Source organism: Caretta caretta, chromosome 1 (assembly GCF_965140235.1).
Source record: "Caretta caretta isolate rCarCar2 chromosome 1, rCarCar1.hap1, whole genome shotgun sequence".
NCBI classification, from domain to species: Eukaryota; Metazoa; Chordata; order Testudines; family Cheloniidae; genus Caretta; species Caretta caretta.
In genome coordinates, this window is record NC_134206.1 from 277325436 (window position 1) to 277350808 (window position 25373).

Below are 25373 nucleotides of genomic sequence, written 5' to 3' on the forward strand. Positions count from 1 at the left end.
TAAAAAACCCGATAGTGGGCTCCCTGGTAGGGGACTAGGAAGGACCCCTCGAGCGCCTCTGGCGGCAGTAGAACTTGCCGGCGGAACGAAAGGACGTGACGAAGAGTGGGGTCCTTGCAGCCCAACGGGAGAGGGCTGAAGACGGCAACGGGTTTCCCCAGGGTGGAGAGAGCAGGAAACAGGGCGGCATTGGGTAGAAAAGGAGGGACGGAGGTCAGGACTAGGCGGACGCGCAGGTCCTCTAGCGGTTCCAGGGGAACAAACACCCCCCCACCGCCAGACCCTTCTCCACCGCCTCCTGGGCGGCAGCCTCCGATGCTAAGAAAAAGACGACCTTCCCATACATTTTGGAGGCCGCTACAATAGCCGTGGGTCCTACCTCCCTCACCAACACCCGCACGTAGGTCTCCACATGGGGCGAGGCAGGCACCAGGAGCCAACGGACGCCGTGCTTCCTGGTCATGGTGAGGAAGGGGCCCTGGCCGCTATTGATGGTAGCGGAGGTGGTGGGTGGGCGAGATGACGAGGCGGCAGGGGGTTTGCTACCACCCGGGCATATGCCCTGGGGCTGGGGGAGGGACATTCGCAGAGCTGGTGGAGGCAACAGCGGGGAGAAACGCCATGGTCGATGACGAGGCCACAGCGGTGGGGGTAGCCCCTGCCATGGAGGGCCTGGTGGTTGTAGCGGGGCCCTTTCCCTTCTTCACACCTTGGCCTTTCCGGCCAACTGGGGGGGCTCTCCTAGAATCTGGGGGGGCAGTATGCGTAGCAGCATCAGTAGTCGCCCCGGTGCCTCCTGCTGCCGATGCCCCAGCGGGGGCGGTGTCAGGTGTTTTGGCAGCAGTGGGGGGGGGAGGGAGGCTTGGGGGTTGGGCAGGGGGGTAGGAGGGGGAGGGGCAGCTGAGGTTGTTAGAGGGGACTCACCCCTCTCATTCCCTGCCATCGTGAGCAGGGAGAGATGGGGAGACACCAGAAGGAGGAGGGGGGGGGAAAGCAGATTAACCACTTCTCCCTGTTGGGCTGCAGGCGGGGGCGGGGGCAAATGGGTCGGACTGGGCAGGGGGAGGAAACAGGAGTTGGGATCAGGTAGTAGGGGCAAACTGAGCGGTGGGCAGTCCAGGGGGAGGGAGTGGGGGGACATGGACCCATGCGCGTTTGTCCAAAGAGTCTCGTTTGGTCGGCTGTCGTTTCCGGTCCGGGCGGCGGAATTCAGAGCAAGCAGTTGAATCTAGAGGCAGATGGCAAGTTGCCAGCAGGGATGGACAGCGGGGGGGGCTGTGACGGTTGTAGTAGTGTTGGGGGGGGCACCGATGGATCAGGGGGCAGCTCCTTGCCACACCCCCTGTGCCCCTACAAACGCAGTTAAGACACAGTCAAACTCCCCCCACACGAGAGTACAGTTCAAAAGTTTCTCAGTCTTACGGCCCCCTCCACAATGATTTGTAGCTTCCCTGGGCGATTCCTCTGTCGGCTGCCTTCTCTCCCGGGCTTTGTGGAGCATTCCAAAAAATGCCAAGTAGGTAAGAAGAAAAAAATAACTTATTGGTTAATTACAGGTCCACAAACGAACAGCAAACGGCTGGGTCTGGGGGCTTCCACTCCCCTCCTCTGGGTAGCGGGTCGGCAGTCCCCCCCCCCCCGGATATTTCAGCTGGAGCAGTAGCAGTGTCCGAGGGGGCTGGCAGCCGACCAGCACTTGAACGGCAGCAAAAAAAAAACAGCAAAAAAAACCAAAACGAAGAAAAAGCGGCTGGCCCGGTCGGGGGCGGATGGGAACTGAAGCAGGGTCAAAAAGTAAGAAAAGCCCAGGCCAGGGGGCTTTAGGAGAGAATAGAAAGCAGATAGCTGAGCAGCAAGCGAAGGAGGTCCCTCTTCCCTGGGTATGGGAACAGGGAAGGTTCCAGAACATCACGAACCCTCTGGAGACAATTAAGACAGGCTGCTTAGAACACCAGCAGCCAATCAAGAAGCTGCTAGAATCAATTAAAGAAAGCTAAAAAGGGCACCTGGGTTTTAAAAAGGAGCTCACTTCAGTTTGTGCTGTGCATGTGAGGAGCTGGGAGCAAGAGGCACTAGGAGCTGAGAGCGAGAACACAGACTATTGAGGACTGAGGTGTACAAGCATTATCAGACACCAGGAGGAAGGTCCTATGGTGAGGATAAAGAAGGTGTTGGGAGGAGGCCATGGGGAAGTAGCCCAGGGAGTTGTAGCTGTCGCACAGCTGTTCCAGGAGGCACTCTAGACAGCTGCCTTCCACAGGGCCCTGGACTGGAACCTGGAATAGTGGGCGGGCCCGGGTTCCCCCCAAATCCTCCCAACTGCTGGTCGGACACAGGAGTTGTTGACCTGGACTGTGGGCTCAGAAAAACGGCCAAGCTGAGGGCTGCCGTGAAGCTCCAAGGCGAGCAAATCTGCCAATAAGCACAAGACCCACCAAGGTACAGCAGGAACTTTGTCACAACTGGTGTCGGCAGTGGGATCTGGTGTCCAGAGCACGGAGGAAGAAGGAGGGTGTTTGGAAGGAAGGAAAAAAAAAAAAAGGAAGAGGGTCTATTTTTATTTTTTTTCACCACAATGAAGGAGGTTGTGTGGGCACTGACACAAGCCACGGCTGCCCAGCAGGAGGCTACTCGTATCCAGGCAGCCGCCTGACAGGAGGCAGTGGGGCTCCAGCAAGAGACTAATCGCCTGTTGATGGACCAGACTGCTCAAGACCGGGCTATGTTGCGGGAACTGGTAAATCAGCTAAAGGACCTTACAGAGCTGAACCGCGGCCACGATGGGACGCAGATCATGCGGGCCAGCAATTGGCTGCAGAAAATGACATGGGAGGATGATGTAGAGGCATATCTCCTGGCCTTTGAGAGGACAGCCCTGCGGGAGGCTTGGCTCCGAGAACAGTGGTCTGGCATCCTCGCTCCATTCCTGTGTGGGGAGGCTCAGAAGGCCTACTATGATTTGCCTGAAGAGGCTGCGGCAGACTACCGCCAGCTGAAAGCAGAGATCCTAGCCAGATCTGGGGTAACGACCGCAGTGCGGGCCCAGCAATATCATGAGTGGAGGTACCAGGAAAACAAAACCCTGCGCTCCCAATTATATGACCTCATCCATCTCGCACGAAAGTGGTTACGAACTGAGTCCCTGAGTCCGGAGGAGACACTAGAGGTTCTGGTAATCGACCAGTACATGAGAGGACTACCGCCAGACCTTCGCGCCTGGGTAAGCCAGAACGAACCCTCCACTTATGACGAGGTTGTTGTGCTGGTAGAAAGGCGAAGGACAGCGACCAGTTAAGGAAGAAGCACCCTGGGTTAAACTAGCAGCACCAAGCCCTAGAGCTCGGGTGACTGGGCCACCAGGAGAACCCAGGTGCAAAGAGAGAGGGGCTGAAGGCCCACCAGAAGCCACAAAGAGTCAGAGCACTGAGGGGGAAGAGGATTGTGATGTTAGACTACCCAAACCAAGAGACCGGGGAATGCCTAGGGCTCCATACAGATGTTACGCCTGCGGGGAGTGGGGACACATAGCTGTACAGTGTCCCAATGCCGAGGAGCCTATACAGTGTAACCTGGGGAACTGGCAGACCCATGCTCCCTAATCCACCTTGTGGGGGGTCTCACTAACCCCACATATGTACACTAGACCAGTGAAGCTAAATGGGGTAGAGACCACAGCACTGGTTGATTTGGGGAGTGCTATCACGCTTGTCTCAGGGAAGCTCGTGAAGCGTAGTCAGCTGTTGTGAGCTAAGTGTACGGGGATAGCATGCGTCCATGGGACAGTTGGTTATTACCCCACCATCCCAGTAAAAATCGAGATTCAGGGGAACACTACTGAGGTAGCAGCAGGGGTAGTCCCTAAACTCCCAGACCCGGTGCTCATAGGGAGGGACTTCCCAGGGTTTGGAGACTTACTCCCGGTAGGGGAATTGGAGAAAGGGGGAAGCCCTGAAAGTAGTGAGGCATCCACGGTAGACTGTCAACCCACAACCTTCTCTGAAATATCCCCCCAGATTTGTTCTCCCAGACAGCGTAGAAAGACGAAAAGGGAAAGAAGGGCAGCTAAGGCCTTGGGAACCCGAATACTGGCCCAAAGCCAGAGGATCGCTCTCGTAGGTAGGCGGACCCAAGCAGCTGAAAACGAGGCCACCCAAGAGGGAGAAGCACCCGAGTCTGACCCACACCCTAACGTCTCTGCACAAGTAGAGACAGCAGAGACTGGCCCCCTAGATCTCGGGCAGATTAGCCCCGGAAGAGGAAATTTTGGACTAAATAAAAGGATTATATTCAAGGAAAAAAAAAAGATCATGCTTGTTTTTCATACTGCATACATATTTGGGAATATCAGCTATTAAGGTTTAAGTGCTGATTTTAGAAAGTTTTACAGTGAAACAAACATCTTACCACTAGCTGAACTCGTCCACCATTGAGTATGTCTGGATCTAAGTCAGGCAAGAAGCGATTGCTGTGTAGTGATAAAAACCAGAGCAAATACTTCAGAAACACCTTAACTATACAGATTTCGATAAGATACCTTCCTGGAAGTACTATTGCTCAATAGAGAAAGCAACATATTCAGTTAAATATGATCAATGATTATTTTTATTTTATATCAAGGCATATTATTTTTTAAACATCTGAGTAGCTCAAATATAGTCATCAGTTATTTCAAGCTAGCCAAACACGTAGTTCTCAAAATGCAAATCAGTCAATGACTGGAAACAAAAAATATAGCGGTTTGCTGAATAAGTATAAATTACAGCCATAGACTCTGATCCAAAACCCACTGAAGAAAGTGAAGACTCCCTTTGACTTCAGTGGGCTTTGGTTCAGGCTCACAATTATCAGGTCTAATCAAATCAGTTGTTATATTTATCTTCTGTCACAATGAAGTTGTTTAAGTCTATCAGCTGTTTTACACATTGTGTTCCCATTGAAGTCAATGGGAGTTTTGCCACTAACTTCAATAGGAGCAGGATTGGACAAAATATCGATATACAGTGTTGTAGCTGTGTTGGTCCCAGGATGTGACACTCTGAAACAGATGTGGTAGAGACCTAAAGATGAGCTCTGTATCAGCACAAAAGCTTGTCTCACTCACCCATAGAAGTTGGTCCAATAAGATATTACCTCATCCAGCTTGTCTCTCTAGTACTAATATTAATGTCCTACACATCAGAGGTGCTGGAACTAGGGGTTCTACCACACCTCCCGACTTGAAGTGGTTTCCATCATATACAGGATTTACAGTTGGTTCAATGGCTCTCAGCACTCCACTTTAAAAATTGTTCCAGCACCCCTAATACGCACATTTGCAGAGGTAACTTCAGATTTTAAAACTTTTCCTGCGGCGGACATATTTTCTTACTTTTGAAAATCATCCTGTTTTCCTTTGCAAAATGTTTTCATTAAAATCAAAAGCAGTGAAAAATCACCTTAAACACCTGGAGTCCATGAAGCTCACTATGAGATTATTGCTACTTACTCATCTGATATACACAATTTAACAATGTAGAGAAAGATTATTTTTTCTAAGTGAAAAAATATATCAGTACAGTAGTTTTCTTCAGAAATTAATATTTTTGCTTCTTAAAGAAATAGGTTAAATAAAGCATACTAGCATGATTTTTCTTTTTAAAAGAAAAGTCACTGCACTTCGCAGTGACTTCAATGGCCAAATATTTATTGGCTATTGACTTCATGAACAAGAAATGGTAAATGCACTGTGTTTATGTTAACATCTCCGTTTAAGGAGCAACAATATTTTTAATAAATCTATACTTGTATTTGATCTAGTTAATAACCAAAACAAAGTTAATACAGAGGAGGGGCATTTTACAACCCCTTATCCAAATGTAGGATAGACTTGTCAAGGTTGTATTTTCTTAATTTGTTCTCTGTGTTTCAAAGATAAAATAAAAATACATATTATCCATTTGTAAAGTTTTAATTAGTTCCTTAACATATCCTAACAACGTATGTACAGTGTATCTAATTAGCTATTACACTAAAATAATTTGAATGCATTATATAACAAGGAAATTATGCCCCACGTGAAGAACATATATTTTTCCTATATTCTTCATAGAATACAATTCCTCATATTTGTGGTGAAAAGTTACTTATATATGTTATCATTAGATATTGCATTCTGGTAGCATACCAATTCCCTATCAGTTGCAGAAGAGGGATCCATACAATTATTAAATCAGTTTTAACGGGAGTCTGTTTGGGACCTCAAAAAGAAAAGGAGGACTTGTGGCACCTTAGAGACTAACAGATTTATTTGAGCATAAGCTTTTGTGAGCTACAGCTCATTTCATCCACTGAATGCATCTGATGAAGTAAGCTGTAGCTCACAAAAGCTTATGCTCAAATAAATTTGTTAGTCACTAAGGTGCCACAAGTCCTCCTCTTCTTTTTGCGGATACAGACTAACACGGCTGCTACTCTGAAACTTGTTTGGGACCTGGTATTGTGATGTGCAGGCCTTTGGCTATAAAGCCATGTTTGTTTTAGGACAATACACCTAGGTTTCACTTTACAAGAGGTATTTAACATACACAAATCTAATTTAAAAGCCAATGAACTCACCATTTAACATTGCTCAAACTGGTTGCTTCATAATCTCCGACCTGTGTGTGAAGCCATTGGTATGTAAATTCTTTGCTCCTTTGTAATTTCTCAGCTGAAGTGGTATCCAAGTGGACAATATCTTCTTCCCTCCCTGGGGATGAGAAAGAGATCCTCATCTTCCATTGTTATTTGAGAACAAGAGAGAGTAAAAGAGCAATCATCCAACTCTGCAAATATCAGAAGATGATTTTGAGGAAGTCAACAAACCAGCAATTATCCACATAACCTGAAAAGAGTCCAAAGCCCTCTGAATTACTTTTAAACATTATTCTTTTTTAGGATAAAATCTTGACCCTTTGAAGAAAAGTGTCTGGAAGGGGAAGATTGCAGAGCATCCTTCTGCAGTAGCTGGGGAAATAAAATTCTATCTAGGAACTTACAGCCCTGCTTAGTGCAGCATCTAAATGCTTCTCAAACATTAATGAATTTATCTTTACTTTGCCCCCATAAGGTAGGAATTATTATTATCCTCATTTTCCAAATGGGAACCAAAGCAAACGTGACTTGCCCAAAGTCACACAAGAAGTTGGCAGAGCCTCAACTGATAGTGGTCCCAACTCTCAGCTTCAGCTGCCTCCAAACAGTCATTTCATGTTAAGATAATAAATCTTAACTATATATTAGCAAAGGTTTTTTTTTTTTTCTGGGGGAAATCTAGCTGAAGAGTTGGAACAACTGCTGAAACTTACCTCTGAGTGTTGGGGGGGAAAGCAGGGCAGAGAGTCAGGGAGGAAGTCGCATATACAATAAGCTATAATAAAAAGTACATACTCTTTTTAACTGGCAAGTTATGTTTTCCAAATTATTGTTAATTATTTGCTACGTGTATGGTTTGGATTTCTGACTGTGTTATGTCTGGGGAATATTGCCAATTGTTTTATTCATAGCAATGCAAAACATTCTGACATCCAGTTACTTAAAAAAGGAAATGATCAAGATAAATGTATGTACATTAAACTGACAAATGTATGAACTGATTTTTAAATCACATCTGCTATTTAACACAATGGCCACTTTCCATATTACATTTAACACAGTTTTTGTTTTCTCAAACGGGCAAATGCTATGCAGGAACTGCTTAGTAATGCATAAGAAAATTCTGTTCTCTTGTCTCTCCCTAAAATATATTGACACACTTAAATCTCAGTGTTAATGTCTTGAATATTTTTCTTGAGGTTACAATCTTTTTACTTATTTAGAAAAAATAATATATTAAAAAAATAATAAATGTTAATCAACCACTCTTGTTCCATTTGTGAACCTTCAAAACCACCCATACCAAATAGCATGTGTTTGGGGATCAAGATATATCAGTAGTAATAAAATGCTATTTACCTGACAGCATTCTTAAATTAGGACTCTAGCTTTCTGACAGCTTGTGGCCTGATTTTCAAAAGTACTGAACACCTACAAATCCCACTGAAATCATTTGGGGCTATAGGCATTCACCATCTTTGAAAATCAGGCCTATCTATTTGCAAAACATAAACTCCTCTTGGAATACCAGGTTAAAGGGAACTTTTGACTATTCAGAGAGAAATGACAGTAATAATAACACCACCTCTCTCTTATGTAGTACTTTTCATCAGTAGATCTCAAAGCACTTTACAAAAGGAGGTCAGTATCATTGATCCCCATTTTACAGATGCAGAAACTAAGGCACAGGGAGGTAAATTGACTTGACCAAGGTCTCTTAGTAGGGCCAGGAGCAGAACCAGAAATATAACACCGAGGACCCCTAAGTCCCAGTCCAGTGCTCTAACCACTAGGCAATACAAGAAAAGTAAATTAATTTCAGAAACATTAAAACAACACACATTAAGGGATCATTTCTAAGCTTTCAATCTATTACACTTTACCTACATGATACATGCACTTTAACCATTTAAGATTAGAAAACTCAATACAATAGTGATTTTTAGGTGCTGTCAATTAACAGTCAGCACGCACAACACACAACTGCACTCTGTTATGCTTTAATATTTCAATATTAAATTTCTCTGGGCTAGATAATATCCTCACAATTGTGCATGTCCAACCTTTTTCATGGAACTTGGACTCTAGAGGATGACTTTGTTCAAGTAGTCAGCTTACTGAGGGTGAAAATTGAGGGATCAACTCACTTGGGTCTCTAAAGGATTATGTCTGGTCTAAGAAGGATCTTTCAAACATAAAAAAATATAGGGAGGTGATTTCAGGTCTCTAGTTTTATGTTACTTATTTCTCTGGTCTTATAAAGTTGGAAAGTAATGCCTGAGGCGTAACTATTAACACCTAACTAAAGCGCTAGGAACCTAGCCCAACGTTGGCAGTTGAAGAGCAAGGTAAACACCGTTGACAATAATATTTTAGAATATTATTTGTATTTAATCTGTAATGTTGAACCTTTGCATTCCCCAGCTCAGAAGAACTTTAGCTGCTCCTCTAGTGGGGGGATGGGCAACTAGAAAGTACGCAGGGTGCCGAGTGGGGATTTTCAGGCTACGTCTACCCTTGGAATCAGGGGGGTGATTCCCAGGGCACTAAAAGTAGCGTAACTGCAGTAGCACAGGCAAAGTGCTGAGTGGCACCATAGGCTTGCTGCCCTGACTATGCACTCACGGTCCAGGAGTTTCCCAGTGAGCCCAATTAACGTCTGAAGGTGAATGAAAGAGCTATAAGATGGAAATTTCTCAAGGGAAAGCAATGTCTGACCATGAAACTGAACTCTAAACCAAAAAGCACCCAGAAACTTACAAATGTACTAAGGAAAAGGTTAACACAGAGTTGTCATAAATATAAAGGGAAGGGTAAACCCCTTTGAAATCCCTCCTGGCCAGGGGAAAGCTCCTCTCACCTGTAAAGGGTTAAGAAGCTAAAGGTAACCTCGCTGGCACCTGACCAAAATGACCAATGAGGAGACAAGATACTTTCAAAAGCTGGGAGGAAGGAGAGAAACAAAGGGTCTGTGTCTGTCTGTATGCTGGTTTCTGCCAGGGATAGACCAGGAATGGAGTCTTAGAACTTTTAGTAAGTAATCTAGCTAGGTATGTGTTAGATTATGATTTCTTTAAATGGCTGAGAAAAGAATTGTGCTGAATAGAATAACTATTTCTGTCTGTGTATCTTTTTTGTAACTTAAGGTTTTGCCTAGAGGGGTTCTCTATGTTTTTGAATCTAACTACCCTGTAAGATATCTACCATCCTGATTTTACAGGGGGGATTTCTTTATTTCTATTTACTTCTATTTTTTATTAAAAGTCTTCTTGTAAAAAAACTGAATGCTTTTTCATTGTTCTCAGATCCAAGGGTTTGGGTCTGTGGTCACCTATGCAAATTGGTGAGGCTTTTTATCCAACATTTCCCAGGAAAGGGGGGGTGCAAGTGTTGGGAGGATTGTTCATTGTTCTTAAGATCCAAGGGTCTGGGTCTGTAGTCACCTAGGCAAATTGGTGAGGCTTTTTACCAAACCTTGTCCAGGAAGTGGGGTGCAAGGTTTTGGGAAGTATTTTGGGGGGAAAGATGCATCCAAACAGCTCTTCCCCAGTAACCAGTATTAGTTTGGTGGTGGTAGCGGCCAGTCCAAGGATAACGGGTGTAATATTTTGTACCTTGGGGAAGTTTTGACCTAAGCTGGTAAAGATAAGCTTAGGAGGTTTTTCATGCAGGTCCCCACATCTGTACCCTAGAGTTCAGAGTGGGGGAGGAACCTTGACAAGAGTACTGCGTACAGAGATTTTTTGACCCATTCACAACAGCAAGAGTCCTGCAGAAAGTAACTGAAGCATACGTAGCAAGAGTCCTGCAGAAAGTAACTGAAGCATACGTAGCCAGAATCTAGTAAAATGAGGACTACAACCTTTGATTCTGTCCCAAAACTCTCTCCCTCTCCTTCTCCACATGATTGTTCAGATTTCAAAGAGAAGATCAATAAGAGCTACCACAATCTCCCCCTCCTGCTCTCCTCTAATCCCTCCACCTGCCCTAGTGTGATTCCACCCTTTTCACATCCTGACCTCCCTTGACCCCCACCATCATTCTCCAGTGCTCTCCTCTCATAATGCAAGCATGCTCTGGTCTCTCTGATCCTCAAAAAGTGAGGACTCAAATAGGGCCAGAGTCCAATATCTTGGTAAAATCAGTTCCACTTTTCGTTTGTGAGGCCATACTCCTCCTCCCCATTTCAGTTTTCTTGCCAGCTGTCTCAATTCCCCTCCCCTGCACTCTATCTCTGGGTGCTCTCTTCTACTCACATGACTTCAGGTACCTGACAAATTGAAAAAATCTACCTCTCCACTCCTAACCTGCCTCCCTCCATATAATACCATATCTCAGCTAAAGATGACACCTCAGTTTTCTCATAGTAAAATTACCTGGAAGATTTTTTTTTCTTCTGAGAAGGTTGTGTGATTTTTATGGTCTAGAAACAGAGTTAAGAAAACATGACCTAGCCACTGTTTTGGGTAGTCACAATTGAGATTCTAGCAATGAATACCAGGACTAAAATTAGTACCTAAAGTTGGGGACTACTGTTACTCCTTGATAATGAAAAATCCAAGATTAACAAGTAGAGAACTATAGAATGTATCTATTGCCAAGAGTAGATGCATTTTAACTCCTTCACAGATGACAACCTCCATTCTGGCATTTATATTCAGCATTGCTCTGGTAAATATCAGCATGTCACCTTGTAATACTGACATTTTAAAGGAGCCATATTGTACTAGATATGTGCGGCAAAACAGTAGGATTTTTTTTTTTTTTTTTTTGCTTCTGCACCTGGCACGATAGCCAGACGCAAATGGTTTATCAAGTGAATTACATAGAAGAAAATTAAGACAGAAGTAAACTACATAAATGCTGAAAGACTAAGATTCTAACTGCTCTGTAACTTTCCAGATTCATAGGAATAATTCAACTCCCTCACAAAATGTCAGTGCTACTATTTCCAAAGCAAGGTTTAGAAAGAAAGCAGTCTTTCATTTCTTGTATGCTGGATGAATATCAAATCTTTGTAACAACTGTGCCAGCATTTGATCTAACATTTAGATTCTTGAAATCTATGAGACTGCATTAGGAAAAACAGAAGACAGGTATCATGGCAATACCATTTGTAGCTCCAAAGCAAAGCATAACAGTTTTCATTAGAATCCATAATTTGAAGTGATTATAAACATTTGCATCAAGTGACAGATACAAGATACCCATTTTAGGAGCAAAACAATTGAAAAAAAAATATGAGTAGCATATCATTGGAGTGGCAATTTATTTTTCTATCTATGGTACCTATATGCTCCCAGTCACCATGTTATATGAGCATCTTTTAATTTATTTATCATCTTTGAATATATTTATTCATATAACAACCCTCTAAGGTAGTGAAGTATTATTGCCCACATTTTACAGATAGGGAAATGATACACAGAGATATTGACTTGCCCACGGTCTCATAGGAAGTCTGTGGCAAAGCAGAGCATTGAAGCTGGGTCTCCCAAGTCCCAGGCTAGCACCCTAACCACTGGACTATTCTTCCTCTCTTTCCCGACCACCGTAGGCCTTAGTGTGAACTGAAATATGTGGACAATTAGAAAAATCAAAATCAACCAAGTTAGAAATGTGTCAAGTGCATTTGCTAAAATACTTTGAAACAGCATTTACTTAGTGCTATAGCTAGGCTTGTAAGGATTACAGTTTTATAGGTAAATGTCAACAAACACAGGTTTCATCATATACACAAACTGACAAAAATATCTGCAGCAATAATAACGGAAATTTCAGATAGACAAAGTAAGAAAAATATGCTTGAGAACGTCTTAGAGTTGGATTCAAGGATATTTACTTTGTATATGCTGATGTGATGTTGATAATTTGTGTTTTAACAAATGACAAAGCTAACTTTTTGAATCTCTCAATCTACTGTCATTAAATAATGATGGTCTGCTCCCCCATACTTTCTGCAACAGTGAAAATTTAAATAGATGAAAATAAAAAATTGCTAAAACATAATTTTGCATAAAAATGAAAATGTAAATTGATAAAATCTAAAAAAAGCTTAAAATAAACAATATTAACTGTCAAAATTACAAAAGAATAAAAATCAAACTCTGCAAAGCCTAGCTATAACATAATTAAATCACTATCAGTAGCTGGATGTTCCAAAATATCCATTTCCACAAATCCATTTAGAGCCCACGTGTCTTGTTGTAAGGGTTCAAAAACGTTGAGAGCACTTGGCTGCATGTTGTTGCTACACATGCAGATTGGTGCCAAGCTTGAAGTGATAAAAAAGGCAAAGAGGCTCCCCCCCCCGCCTCAGTTTCAATCTGAAATAAAGAAAAACACCAAAGACACAGAATTGGAGTGATAGAAGGAAGGGGCAAATATGGATCTGTGGAGGCCATACGGCATATTTGGGAAAATTAAGTTGTTGATGAAGTGCCATATTGCAGCTGATATTCCTCTAGGCCAGTGGTTCTCAAACTTATTTGATCAGGCCCCCCTTTTTTGTGTCTGTAGTCATTTACATCCCACCCCCCTCCACAAGTACATAATCCGCCACCCAGCTCTGAAGGCAGAGCAGAGAGCAGTGGCTACTGGCTGGGCGTCCAGCTCTGAAGGCAGCGCCATATTGGCAGCAGCACAGAAGTAAGGGGAGAAATGTGAAAAGTGATATTGACGAATATCACTTTTCACAGCAGACTTAGTGCCCCATTGACACCCTGCACTTACTTCTGTGCTGCTACTGCCCCGGGGCTGGCAGCCAGAGCCCCGCTGCCTCCAGGTGAGGGATGGGGGTAGGGTGAGGGAAGGAGTGCCCAAGCCCAGGCTGCAAGGCTCCAGCAATTCCCCTTTATCCCCGTATCTCAGGTGTGCACGGTCCTTCTGCATGAGCCCTAGCCACCTGGGGCTGACAGCCAGAGCTCTTAAAAAAAAAAAAAAAAAAAAAAAAAAAAAAAAAAGCAGCACACAGCTCACACTTCCCTTGACACAGTCCTGCGCCCAGCCCCATAGTTTGAGAACTGCTGCTCTAGGGTATAGCAGCAAGAGCTGTGGCATACCAGCTCCTCCTAGATATCTTACTGTCTACACTATGTGCTCGGAGGCAAGCACTGAAGGTGCTACAAGCACTAAACTCTTCAGCAGCCAGACCCCGGTGGATTACTAAATTATTTGTATTATCATAGCATCTAGGAATCCTAAATCATGGACCAGAACCCCATTATGCTAGGTACTGCATAAACAGAACACAAACAATGCCTGCCTCAAAGAGCTTACAATCTAAGGATAAGGCAAGACAGAACAGATGGATACAGACAGACTGACAGGGAGAACAATGAACAAAAAAACAATCAACATTTACACACCTCAAGTAACACATAATTGCTTTACCAGCACCGCCAGAAACTACCAGGTGCACAATGGCACCCTAAGCACAATGATTTTATGTTACAATGCAAAGATCAAACCACCAACAGTCCTCAGATCAGATCCTAAAAGCAGTCCAATTCATCAATATCATCATCACATTGTAACCTTGCCACCCTATCCTCTTGGCCTGTAGGCCGCTACCTGTATCTCCCTGGGAGGTGCAACTGTTGCCTCCTTGCCAGCAACAGAGCGAGTCTGGCTGTCAGCCTTTCAGTCCCAGCTTCCAAGCCTCTCCTCCGCAGCCAACTACCATGATACTGCCTCTGGCCTGCTGATTCTGCTCTCCCAGTGTCTCTGGGTCTCCACCCTATCCTGTCCCCAATGACCTCAGGTCATCCTCTCTGAGGATTATGGAGCCCTCAATTGGCTAAATATTGAACTGGGGATTGAACCAGAAATGAGCCACAAACTTCATTACAGTTTCTACCTTATGAAATTACTTCTACATTTCTCAAACTCTTGAGATTAACAACAGAAGTAATCCACTATGTTAGGTGACTGATAAGTGCTTAGTGGAAGGATGGAAACATTAATCTGATATAGCCTCAACATAATGAATAATTCTGGGTAAAAATATGCATCCAATTCCTCGAAGTCTCTCCGTGAATCTTAGAGATGGACACTGGGAGTCTGTAGAAGCTGCCCTAACTCTACTAGAGTTGGCTTTAAGGCCATCCGGTAGTTGAACTCCAGAGAGTACATAATAGATCTGCTTGGTGAGGATGATCAATTTGCACAATCTCAACACCTAAGAAAATTGTCAAATGCAATACATCATCTGCAGGACTTTCCAAAATATTAGGTCCTATCCAGCTAACAACAGAATACCTGCATTACATTCATTTTATAGAGCAAATTTGCCCTAGGACCATCACAGAGTCTGTGGGGTAGATGGATGGACTGTTTCAGAAGTTGAAACACATTATCTTATCTTTATTAAGAACTGTAAGAGAGGGATGAGATATCAAAGCTTGGAGCTCGCCCACACACTTAACAATAGTAATAAATGACCAAAAAGGTGGCCGCTTTTTGCTACAGAAAGTGTAAAGAATGTTCCCAACATGATTCAAAAGGAAGGGTCCATGAATTTGCTGAAGTCTATATTCATATCCCAGAAATTTGTTAGGCACACTAGCAGACAGTACAGTGCAGTACCTTCTTTTAGGGAAAACAAACAGAAGCCAACATTCAGCAAAAGTAAGCAATCTAAGATGCAAGGTAGCAAAACAAGAATGGAGGCACCAGAGCCTAGTTTGAAATACAAATGGAAAAGTGCCTCCACTTTGAAGCACAGGCTTATGACAAGCAGCATTGTCACTGAGTGGAAGGAAGTGGTTTCACGATAGCAGTACGGATAAACCCATTCTACTACCCCTAGATTTTGAGTGTGAGACCAGAGTACCAAAAAGAGGTTGGGCGGGGATTTCTCTCCTTGGTTTAGGATTATTCTTCGGCCTAGACAGAGATACACTCAGTAAGCCTGTTATTTTTTCCTTATTTGAATATGGTTTGGATCTGATCCTGAAGGTTCCAGGGTGGCAGATGCAAGCACAACACTTGCTGGAGTTTGCCTAGTGTGAGAAAAGTCTCCTTCCTAATAGGGTCTCAGAAGCCATTTTGTCAAAGTCGAAGAGTTTGTTCCCACTCACCACCACTCTAAGATTCAGTGGTGAAAGCAAGCTGGGAAACATTATCCAGCTTAGCAATCATTGTAACAATTTGTGTCTTTGGTGGGGCATGAAGGGCAAAGGGGAGGAAATATTGGGATATTAAAAAACCCCAACGTTTTTTTAAAAAATGGAGATTACTAAGTGACAACACTGTAATTAACTTGCATCATCCTAAGTACTTACAAGCAAGGAAATGATTAGGTAGGGATAGTATAAAATGACTTCAGGGGAGTCACAATGATTTACACCAGATGAATATTTGGCCAATACTATTTATGAAATGCATATTTTTCACCAAACCTTATACTGTTACTTTAAAAAACATATATTACAGTATTTATGTATGTTTTATTTTGCTTTTAATATCTAAATATTTTGTTCTAAAGTATATTTAATTACACTATTATAACTTAATATTTGTCAATTGATAATAGGATTTGTATATGTACTTATAATTGCAGTTTCTTTAGAACAACACTTAGTGAAGTTTAGTAAAGAAAATGTATACTTTATCAACATATGGTAAAATTATGAATGCACATGGGCTTGTATATTATGCTGATCAATACATTCATATTTTGTGTTTCATTTTAGAAGGGTTTTATCTTGTGTTATTTCAGTTAATGATGAAAAATAGTATTTGTTTTTGGGTCAGTCATGGTCATTGCTTTGTGATGAAATATGTATTATTTAACTAGATAAGAGTATTGTATTAACTATTCATGGCTTCATGAGTGTGAGAAATGCAGCAATTAAAAAACATATGGCAATAAGTCATATCACACTACATCATTATGTATTTTCTCATATAAGTTCCACACACAAAGTATATGAAAAAGGATGTGAGAATTATTGTTTAATATTTATATTACAGTAGTACCCAGAGGCACCAGTGAGATCAGACATCCCATTGTGCTGTGCATTGTACAAACAAGGCCTGATCCAATGCTCAGCTGACGTCAATGGAAAGAATTGTAATGATTTCAATAGGCGTATTGATTTCAATTTCAGATTCACATATAGGAAAACATGGTCCCTTTCCCCAAAAGCTTAAATCTAAGGAAACAAGTGACATGGTAGGTGGAGACGAGTATAATCAAATACATACCATTTAAAATGTATTTGCAATTTGTACATTATAAATAGATATAAATGCCAACTATCCCCATCTTCCCTTCAAGTCATAATTCATTGGTGACTTTATATATGGCAGAAGTAGTTCTTAAAGAGGGATTTGAAGGACAAGATCTTATAGTTAAGTTCAGGGAGGACAGTCCATGCACAAGGGGAACCATTGAGAAAGGAAGAGAGTCGTTTGAACACATTCTTCTAGCCCTAATGTAACACTTTGTATTTCTACACCAAGGAGTTCAAAGGACTTTACAAATGTTCCTTAATGAAGCCTCAACTGTTTGGAAAAGAGAGTCTTCTGACTTGTTTACACAAAGGAATGGCAACAATTTAACTACAGGTTTGTTTCTGTTGTTTCTGAACCAATTTAGTTACAACTGGCATAACCTCTTTGTGTGGGCACATTTAAAACGACTTAAGAGTGTCAATCTAGGAGGCTGCACCAAATTTAATGAGATTGATTTAGAAACAGATATAGTTACATTGGCACAATTTCTTTGTGTAGACCAGGCCTAAATGATTTGCCTGACAGAAATAACAAGTCAGAGCTGAGAACAGAACCCAGGAATCCAAATTCCCACAGTCCTTTGCAGGAACTATTATACTCGCACAATGGCTACTTAATATAAGTTAACTTTAAGCTAATGACAACCCTGTACTGCTTAATTCACTAAGTTCTCACCTAAGCTTGTAAGATGAGGATGAATATTTTATTCTCATTGGAGTTGTACACAAATTCCCATGATTTTTAGATATTCTTATTTGGGCAACTATTAAAAATACAGTGAATATACTCAAGTTCACTTAATTGGGACACAAATAATGGGGAGATCATGTGTTTAATGAGGGTGTTTCCAAGGGAACCAGTTAAATCCAGGCATTAGGATGCTGATTCTGACTTCAGGTGATGCTTTTGTCCTGTCTCTCTAATCTCTGCTCATTTTTTGTTTTGTTTTGTTTTTTCATCTCTAACAATTTTCAAGATGTCCATAGCTGAGATACATGCAGAAGTATGAATTGTTTCACTGCTGTTTGTTCCTGACTGTTCACTTGCAACCTCCATGCCAATTACATATGCTCAGTCCCTGTCTCTGGCACTGAGCAGGCAAAACACACAGTCCCTATCCCAGTACAGGGAATGTCCAATTATATGATGATCTTTCCAATTTTTAAAGACTACAACTATACTAGTAAAATGCTGTCATCTCAGGTGAGAAGTCTTCAAAATGACAACAAAATAATCTCCATCAAAACAAACCAATTAAGAAGATGCTACTTGATCTGTAATAACCTCTGTAATAAGGCAGAGATGATGGCATTTAATGGACAAATCTGGAAATGCCACATGCCTGCTTTTGGGTTTGTTTGGGAGAACCCAGAATCCATGGCTTCTCCCAGGAAGAGCTGAAACAAGTCACAAAAAAAGAGAAAACACACAGAGTTTCATACAAAATAAAACCTTACTAGACAGATTCTATTAGATTCTTGCAACACAAACAACAGCAAAATAGTATGAACAAAAATGATGATAGCTTTATAACAGCTCAAGAAATTAAAAGTCCCACATTAATTAGAAATATTTATAACATATGGTAGTTGCATTTGTCTAAATGCACTCTAATAACTGAAAGTAAGTGCATGCTTAACAGTCTTGTGTTACAGCAGAATTTCTTCTACTCCTCTGATCTGAAAGGAAAATAAATTGATTAGAAACAGCATGTTAAAAATATTCTCACAGAGACTTATGTATCACTGCAGTGAGATGATAAAAAATGTTAATGAAAAACATACAAACTTGTCATCAGTGGGTGCATCATAGTCCCCAAAATACCCTTTCAAACCTCTGAAGCAAGCAGCTCTCCCACTCTGGTTCAGCTGCTGCAGCAGAAGCAATTAATGCAGAGACATGCCTGGATGGCATCATAGTCCCCCAAACAAGCACATTCTCAGAAGAGGCTCTCCTCTCCCTCATGATTCTAGCTGCCATGGTTAATAAAACAGGAAAAAAGAACGTAATGTAGTTAAAAGGTAATTAACAGCAAGATATGTGAAATCCAACAAACTTAAAGTTCATACTACTACTTTCCTTCTCCCAGATTCCAGCCAGGTTCTACAGTTTTCATCTAGCCAGACCTTAGATCACCTCACTTTGAGGTGGTCTGGGAGCTCACCAGTATTGCCTCCTTGTACATGGTTAATTGTACAATGAAAATAAGGATTTCACCCTCTAGCAGTGCTGCCAGGATGCATATGAGGCATCCGAGTATATCATACTGGCAGAGAGACTTGGAAACAAGAAGCACTTTGAACAGGGAAATAAGACAAAGCTCTTGTTACATAACTTGTACAACATATTATAAGACATACTATATCACTAATCAGTGACTATGAAACTATTTGATGCTTGTACAAATATAAAAAAATCCATCACATCCATCATATGAGATGATGGACATCTAATGAACAAGGAATTTGTTTGTGAAATGTATGTCAAGTAAGTTTTACAAACATTAGTATTTGCAAAATGCATTTAAAAAAAAGTTTCAAAAGAAATGGTGTACTAAAGTCACATAATACCATGACAGCCTACGTGATGTTTTAGCATATGTAGCCCAGACTACAAGCAGAGTCTGACAAAACCTAAGCAAGCAGACCTGGCTAAGAATCAGGAGTCATGCTTATTATATAGAATTCTCAAGGGTATCTTGCAATCAGAGGTCACAATCGAGGCAACAGAAGCAATGTCACGATATCAGAGAAAGGGCCAATTCAGTCCTGCTCCCTGACAGTCAGTGAGGTCAGGGATTGCAGCAAATAATTGTATCAAAAGGGAATATTCTCTGCACACTTTTAGAACCATCATCTGAATAAACAAGGCCAGGTCATCTCGAGGTTAAATCAGAACTCTCTGCTTAACCTTGTAGCTGATTGTTTTATGTTTAATTCCCAATCAATTTCTTACATAAAAGAGGAACTTCTAATGAAAATTCTCTATATACGTTTTACTTTGATATACATATTAAACTGTTTAGAAATAATAAAATGTATATTTGCAATTAAATCCTTAACTATGTCTATAAAAGATGCCCCTTTTCATATGCTTCAAAATGCTTCATATTAGAGTACAATAATGATGTAACTATTTTAAGAGAAATGACCCTTCATAGTTTAGTAAGCCTGGTACTCAATCTGCACTTGAAAACCACTTAAATAACTTATGCTTAAGCATATGCCACTTGCTGTATAATTAATGTGAAAGTGAGGTTAATTGCTACCCTTGTCTGGCTATTTTTATTCCTTTATACTGAATGTGCCACAGGGGGCTAAACACAAGCCTTATCAACAGCTTTTTAGTTGCAATAATTTAATTTATGCAATTATAATAAAATGTCAGAAATTTTAACCTGATAGTGTATGAATAGAAGAATTATTTGAATGGTCATCTAAGTGACATTTTATTGTAGAACATGATCTCTGCAGTGCCGTGACAATGTTTACAAGCATAGGAGTTTCCTGAGTCACAGCTGAGGAAGCTAACTGTATCAATTGGAAAATATAGTATTTTCACATTGTTCTTTACCCAGTATTAATTGTACAGTATGAGATTTGTTTCCAAGCCTATTTAAAACTTGAAACTCAATAGTCTGTTTTTAAAATTTTTTTTTGAATATACATAGGCAAGATAAAATATTTAAGGCACACACACCAAGAAGCACTGTGGTGTAACGCCAACCTAAAAACACCTTCCTTATAAACAGTACAGACATATACATTTGACATAACTTGAAAAGTTTGTATATTATACATGTTAAAATTTGAATTTTGAAGTCATGGAGTAGAAAAGTGTATATTATATAACACATGTCCTAAAGGTTAATATAAAATTGACTAGATATATTATTCTACAATTCCTCTATTAAAATATTTGAATAGTTTGTAACCATACCTACAATTTCTTGTAAAAGCATCTAAATCTAGCATGATTACGGTCTATTTGTGTAGATTATATGAATCTTGTAAAAGGTACAGGGCTTTGTTCATTTTATTTAACAGCACTATATTTTCAATATCTAAGTTTCAATTTTGGAGTCTTTTCTCAATGTTTTGTTTAAAAGAATATTTCACATCATCAAAAGAAGTTATAATATACTGCTGATCCTTAACTTTATTAGTAAGAAAAAAGAAAAAAACAACTCAAACGTGCGTTTAATATTAAAAATGTTGTCACAAGGAAACAACTTTTTTTGAACGCTGTAGATCTCTGACCTCATTAAGACAATTAATCCTTCATAACACTGTAGGTCCCATGCACAGAATAGAAAACCAATAATTTCTTCATAAGCGATGTCAGTCAATTACATTTTCAGTTCAACAAAATGACCTTGTAAAGGTCTTTCTTGTCCTAATCCAACCTCAAAGGTATTTGAACAGTTAAGACAGATGATTAGAGGCATTTGTATTATAACATATACATTTATAGAATACTTTATTTTCTTTGTTGTGGATTTAAAATGTATCATGTTGCCATCTGTTACAGGAGTTGCACACAGGAATTGTTTCTAAGAATTCATTTGTTCACCCAGAGTCATAACTCTGCACACTCCTAACTTATTTTTGTGAAGTGAACTATCACATAATGTGGCACTTGAGGATCTTCTTTGAACATGCAGTATATACCTAAATGCTCTGTGTAACCTTTGTAAAAGGTTATTTGTATATCTAAATGAGTTAAACGTTTAGAATATTTAGCAATCCAAAACTAAGTAAGATAACCTCCTTATGTTTAGTGACTTTCTGGAAAGTAAAAGTAGAATCTCTGCCTTGGCATGTTGTTTTAAAAAAATAAATAGTATGGACGTATGTCATCCAAGTACATGGCAACAAATTCAATGATTATTTTTAATTAGACTTAAGTTCAAATGTTGTAAAACTTTATTGAAAGAGGAATTTAGCCAAATTTACTCTCCCTTAACCCCTCCAACCAAACCCATTTGGATTTAACTTGTTGCTAAAATTATCTGTCTTTTGCACTCGAAGACCTGGGTCACAACCTTACTTAGGGACAGGAAATAGTTATCAGGTCACTGAATGGTCAGATGAAAAAGGATTTGAAATGCTTTAGTACTCAGGGGTCTATTCATCGAAAATGACTGCCTTATGCAGTGTAAAAAGCTGTGGATTTTGACTCTGCACTCAATTTATTCATCTATAAATTGGTTGCGAGGCAGAAATATTTGTTTTATGTTACCCAGTTCCAGGTCACAGAAGCTAAATTAAAAAAAAAAAAAAAAAAAAAAAAGAGAAAACTTCAGATGCTGTAAATTACTGTTCAGCTATCTTATTCAAGAATGATAAAAAATTGCCCTAAGTGGCTGCAGAAATTATGAGGCCTAATCTTGTTCCACTCATTGAAGTCCACATTAGTCAGTTATTAATTTAAGAAGCAGGAAGACCTCGCTCTATTGTTTTTAAATGTAAAGTCCCCCTCTACCCCCCTTCCCTCAAAGCCAGGTAAATTGCCATAGCAGCCAGGTGTGACCCAGGTGTCAAAGCTCTAACTTTTTTTTTTTTTTAAATAGTTTGGGGCCTTAAAAGGTTGTTGTGGCACAGAAGACTGGAGAACATATTAAAGTCAGATAGCCTCACAAGCGGCTTACTGTTGTTCACCTAATATCATTACAAATGACTAGAGTCTTCAAATGGGAGGAGGTAGGGAATGAGGAGATGGGACAGTGAACAAATGGGTGGAACATTCCGCCAAGTTCAGAATCCTGTGGGGCTAACACCATGGAATTTGGAAGACCAGAACCACAGTGAGGCAGCAGGGTATCAAGCTGTAGTATCTCCATGGCTGGTACTTACAGTGCTGGAATCACAAGCAAATCCCAATCTTACTGTTTAAAATAGACTTCTGAACATAAAACACAAAATTCACTTTCTAAATATTCAAACGCCAATGCACACTGCATTGCTCACCTCACAAAATAGGATTTATTTATTTATTTATTTTTAAGCTTGTGAAGCAATTTTAAGATTGGTTTATTCCAAGATCACTGAAAATGCCTACGTTATCATTGATGGACAGAAGACTGGCAAATTAGGCACAGATTTCATTTTAAAGTTTTATTTCATAATAAGAAACTGGGCTACTAAAACTATGTAATTGAAGCTCGAGTGCGTGCACTGTAAGGCCCCTGCAGTCTTTTGCAACTTTTCAGCGTGCCGCTATTGTGAACTGGGTTTGCACTCTGCCAGCAGAGCAGCTCTGACCCATGGAGAGCACTCCTTCAGATCAACACTGCCTCAGGCTTTACTGCTTTCTCCAAGAAGTCTTACGTTTCAGGCATCAAGTTGATTTCTTCTGGAGATGATTAACCCAAACCCATGACAGATTTTTTCCAAGATATCCAACTCCTTATGTTTATTTTATCCTGGCTCTTTCTGGATGTACTGGACACAAGTAACCTACTCATTTTACATGTTAAAGGGCTTGTGGAGAGCCATTAATTCCTTAAAATGAGAAAATATTTCAATGTGCAGAGCTCTGTTGTGTGAGCTCACACTAGATAATGAGAAACAAAGTTACAGAACTATGATTTTCAAAGACAGACTCCCTTCCACACTACAGGTTTTTTTTAAATGCATTTTATTACATCTCAAGATAGATCTTATGCTTTTTGGAAATGCATTATTCTGTCACTTTCACCAGTGCAGTACTGTAAGAATCAGATATTGCTTCCATAGTCTGCCATAAAAATATAGTGCCTGGGAGAGATTATTATATTTTTACTGTAAACATGGGAAAACATTTGTTAAATTATAGAGAATTAATTTTGCAGCATGGTTACTGATGTGTTTTAGACCAGATTTTAGAAATTGGATGTATACAAACAATTTGTGCATTCTGGGGACTAAGGCTTTTTATATGCTTTAACTGAAAATGGTCAAGTTATTAAAGCCTAAAAACAACTAATACCCATGTGTATTAGCTACCTTTCATAATATTCTTATCTACCGTTTGAACGACATACACATCCTGATATAATGAAAGCTTATCTGTTTCACAGCACTAGTAAAGGTTACTGAAAATATCTCAGTCTCAATGACACTTCTGTCAGCTTTCATCTGAAGATATTATATCCAGACAACCACTAGGAATTTGAATCAATAAGTAAATGCTATTTACTTACTACATGCTTATATTTTCCAATGTATTTCCTTTCATTACTGCAATATAGGATATTACATATGTTAAACATGTTTATGTAAAAACATTTTTAAAGTGCGTACTTATATTAACCAAAAAAGAGAATCCTAAATTACCAGATGTATTTGGCCTAGTATAGCAAAGAAATTTAAAGACAAAGTGGCAGTCCTAAGTCTCAGTTTTCATGGGTTTAAGTTAAGCCTAGTAATAATAAATACAGTATAACAACATTTTGCACTTAAGTATCACCTTCTGTCTGTGGATGTAGATGAGCTTTACAAATATGAGTTATGAGAAAGTTGAGGCACAGACATATTTTAAGAGACATACCTAAAGTCAAATAAGTTGTCTGTGTCACAGCCAGGATGGATGAAAACCTGGACCCACTGAAGACAACAGGAGTTTAGCTATTCATTTCACAAGGGTCAGGATTTCATACCTGCTTTCCTGAATCCCAGTCCTGTGCTGTAACCACACAGTCATCTTTCCTCTAATTTTTGGTTAATGTGATCTGAAAACAACTTGTATTTTCATTTGCAATGTTAGAGAAATTAAATACATTTGTCTTTAAATAAAAACTGACTGATAAAAGCAGAACCTGTTAGTTTTCAAATGAATATTTATGAAAATCTATCCTTAGTGCTTATTATGTTTTCTATATTTCTTATTATACTTTCTATAATTTAGTGACAATGATCATAAGATGACAGAGGACAAAGTATTACTAATTAGATACTAAGGCTTATTAAGAAATTTCTAGCCTGCAGGCTACATCTAACAATATAAAACAATATGACTCATAGAGATTAACCTTGTGACACTGAACACTGTGCACATTCAGGAGTGAAGCCACCTTAATGAGTTATTTTCACTGAATCTGAAGACTATACAGAGAGTGCATATGCACCAAGAGGTTCAGATGTACCTTGATGCATGTACTTCTATGCTAGTCGGTCACCAGTTGTGAGTAAAACTTAATAAAGGCATCAGAGTATAGTGCCTGAACTTCTGAGTAATAGCAAGAGAAGTGGATCCTGACATTAAAGATTTTCAGTAGGATTACTGACTTCCAACAGATTGATTCTGTTTCTCTATCTTGCACAGCTGATTCCCCACCTAAGAGAAATGATGAACATGGCTCACCAATCATATGGGTAGATGGACTGCACTCACTATCAGGTGGCCAGGATGATCTGAAGTGCTTCAAAAGCTTATATTCCAAGTGGGCCAGACCCAGCAGTTTTGTGCTGCTGTAGCAGAGTAATACAGCCATATTGCCAGTTGAACTGACTGTGGCAGAGACGGACTATGCCACACTCTGG

The 25373-nt window shown here is 40.4% G+C and overlaps 1 protein-coding gene across 5 annotated transcripts in view; it reads right to left on the bottom strand.

The window, feature by feature from the left end:
- The window catches only part of LRRIQ1 (leucine rich repeats and IQ motif containing 1), a 182635-nt gene that overhangs the window by 34844 nt on the left and 122418 nt on the right, over positions 1-25373 (bottom strand). For all 5 annotated transcript variants that reach the window (XM_048835653.2, XM_048835654.2, XM_048835652.2 and 2 more), the window contains exons 24-25: positions 6595-6727; positions 4405-4465 (exon numbers count right to left, since the gene is read on the bottom strand). In XM_048835653.2, the coding sequence (XP_048691610.2) occupies positions 4405-4465; positions 6595-6727 (194 nt within the window). The remainder of the gene's footprint in view (positions 1-4404; positions 4466-6594; positions 6728-25373) is intronic.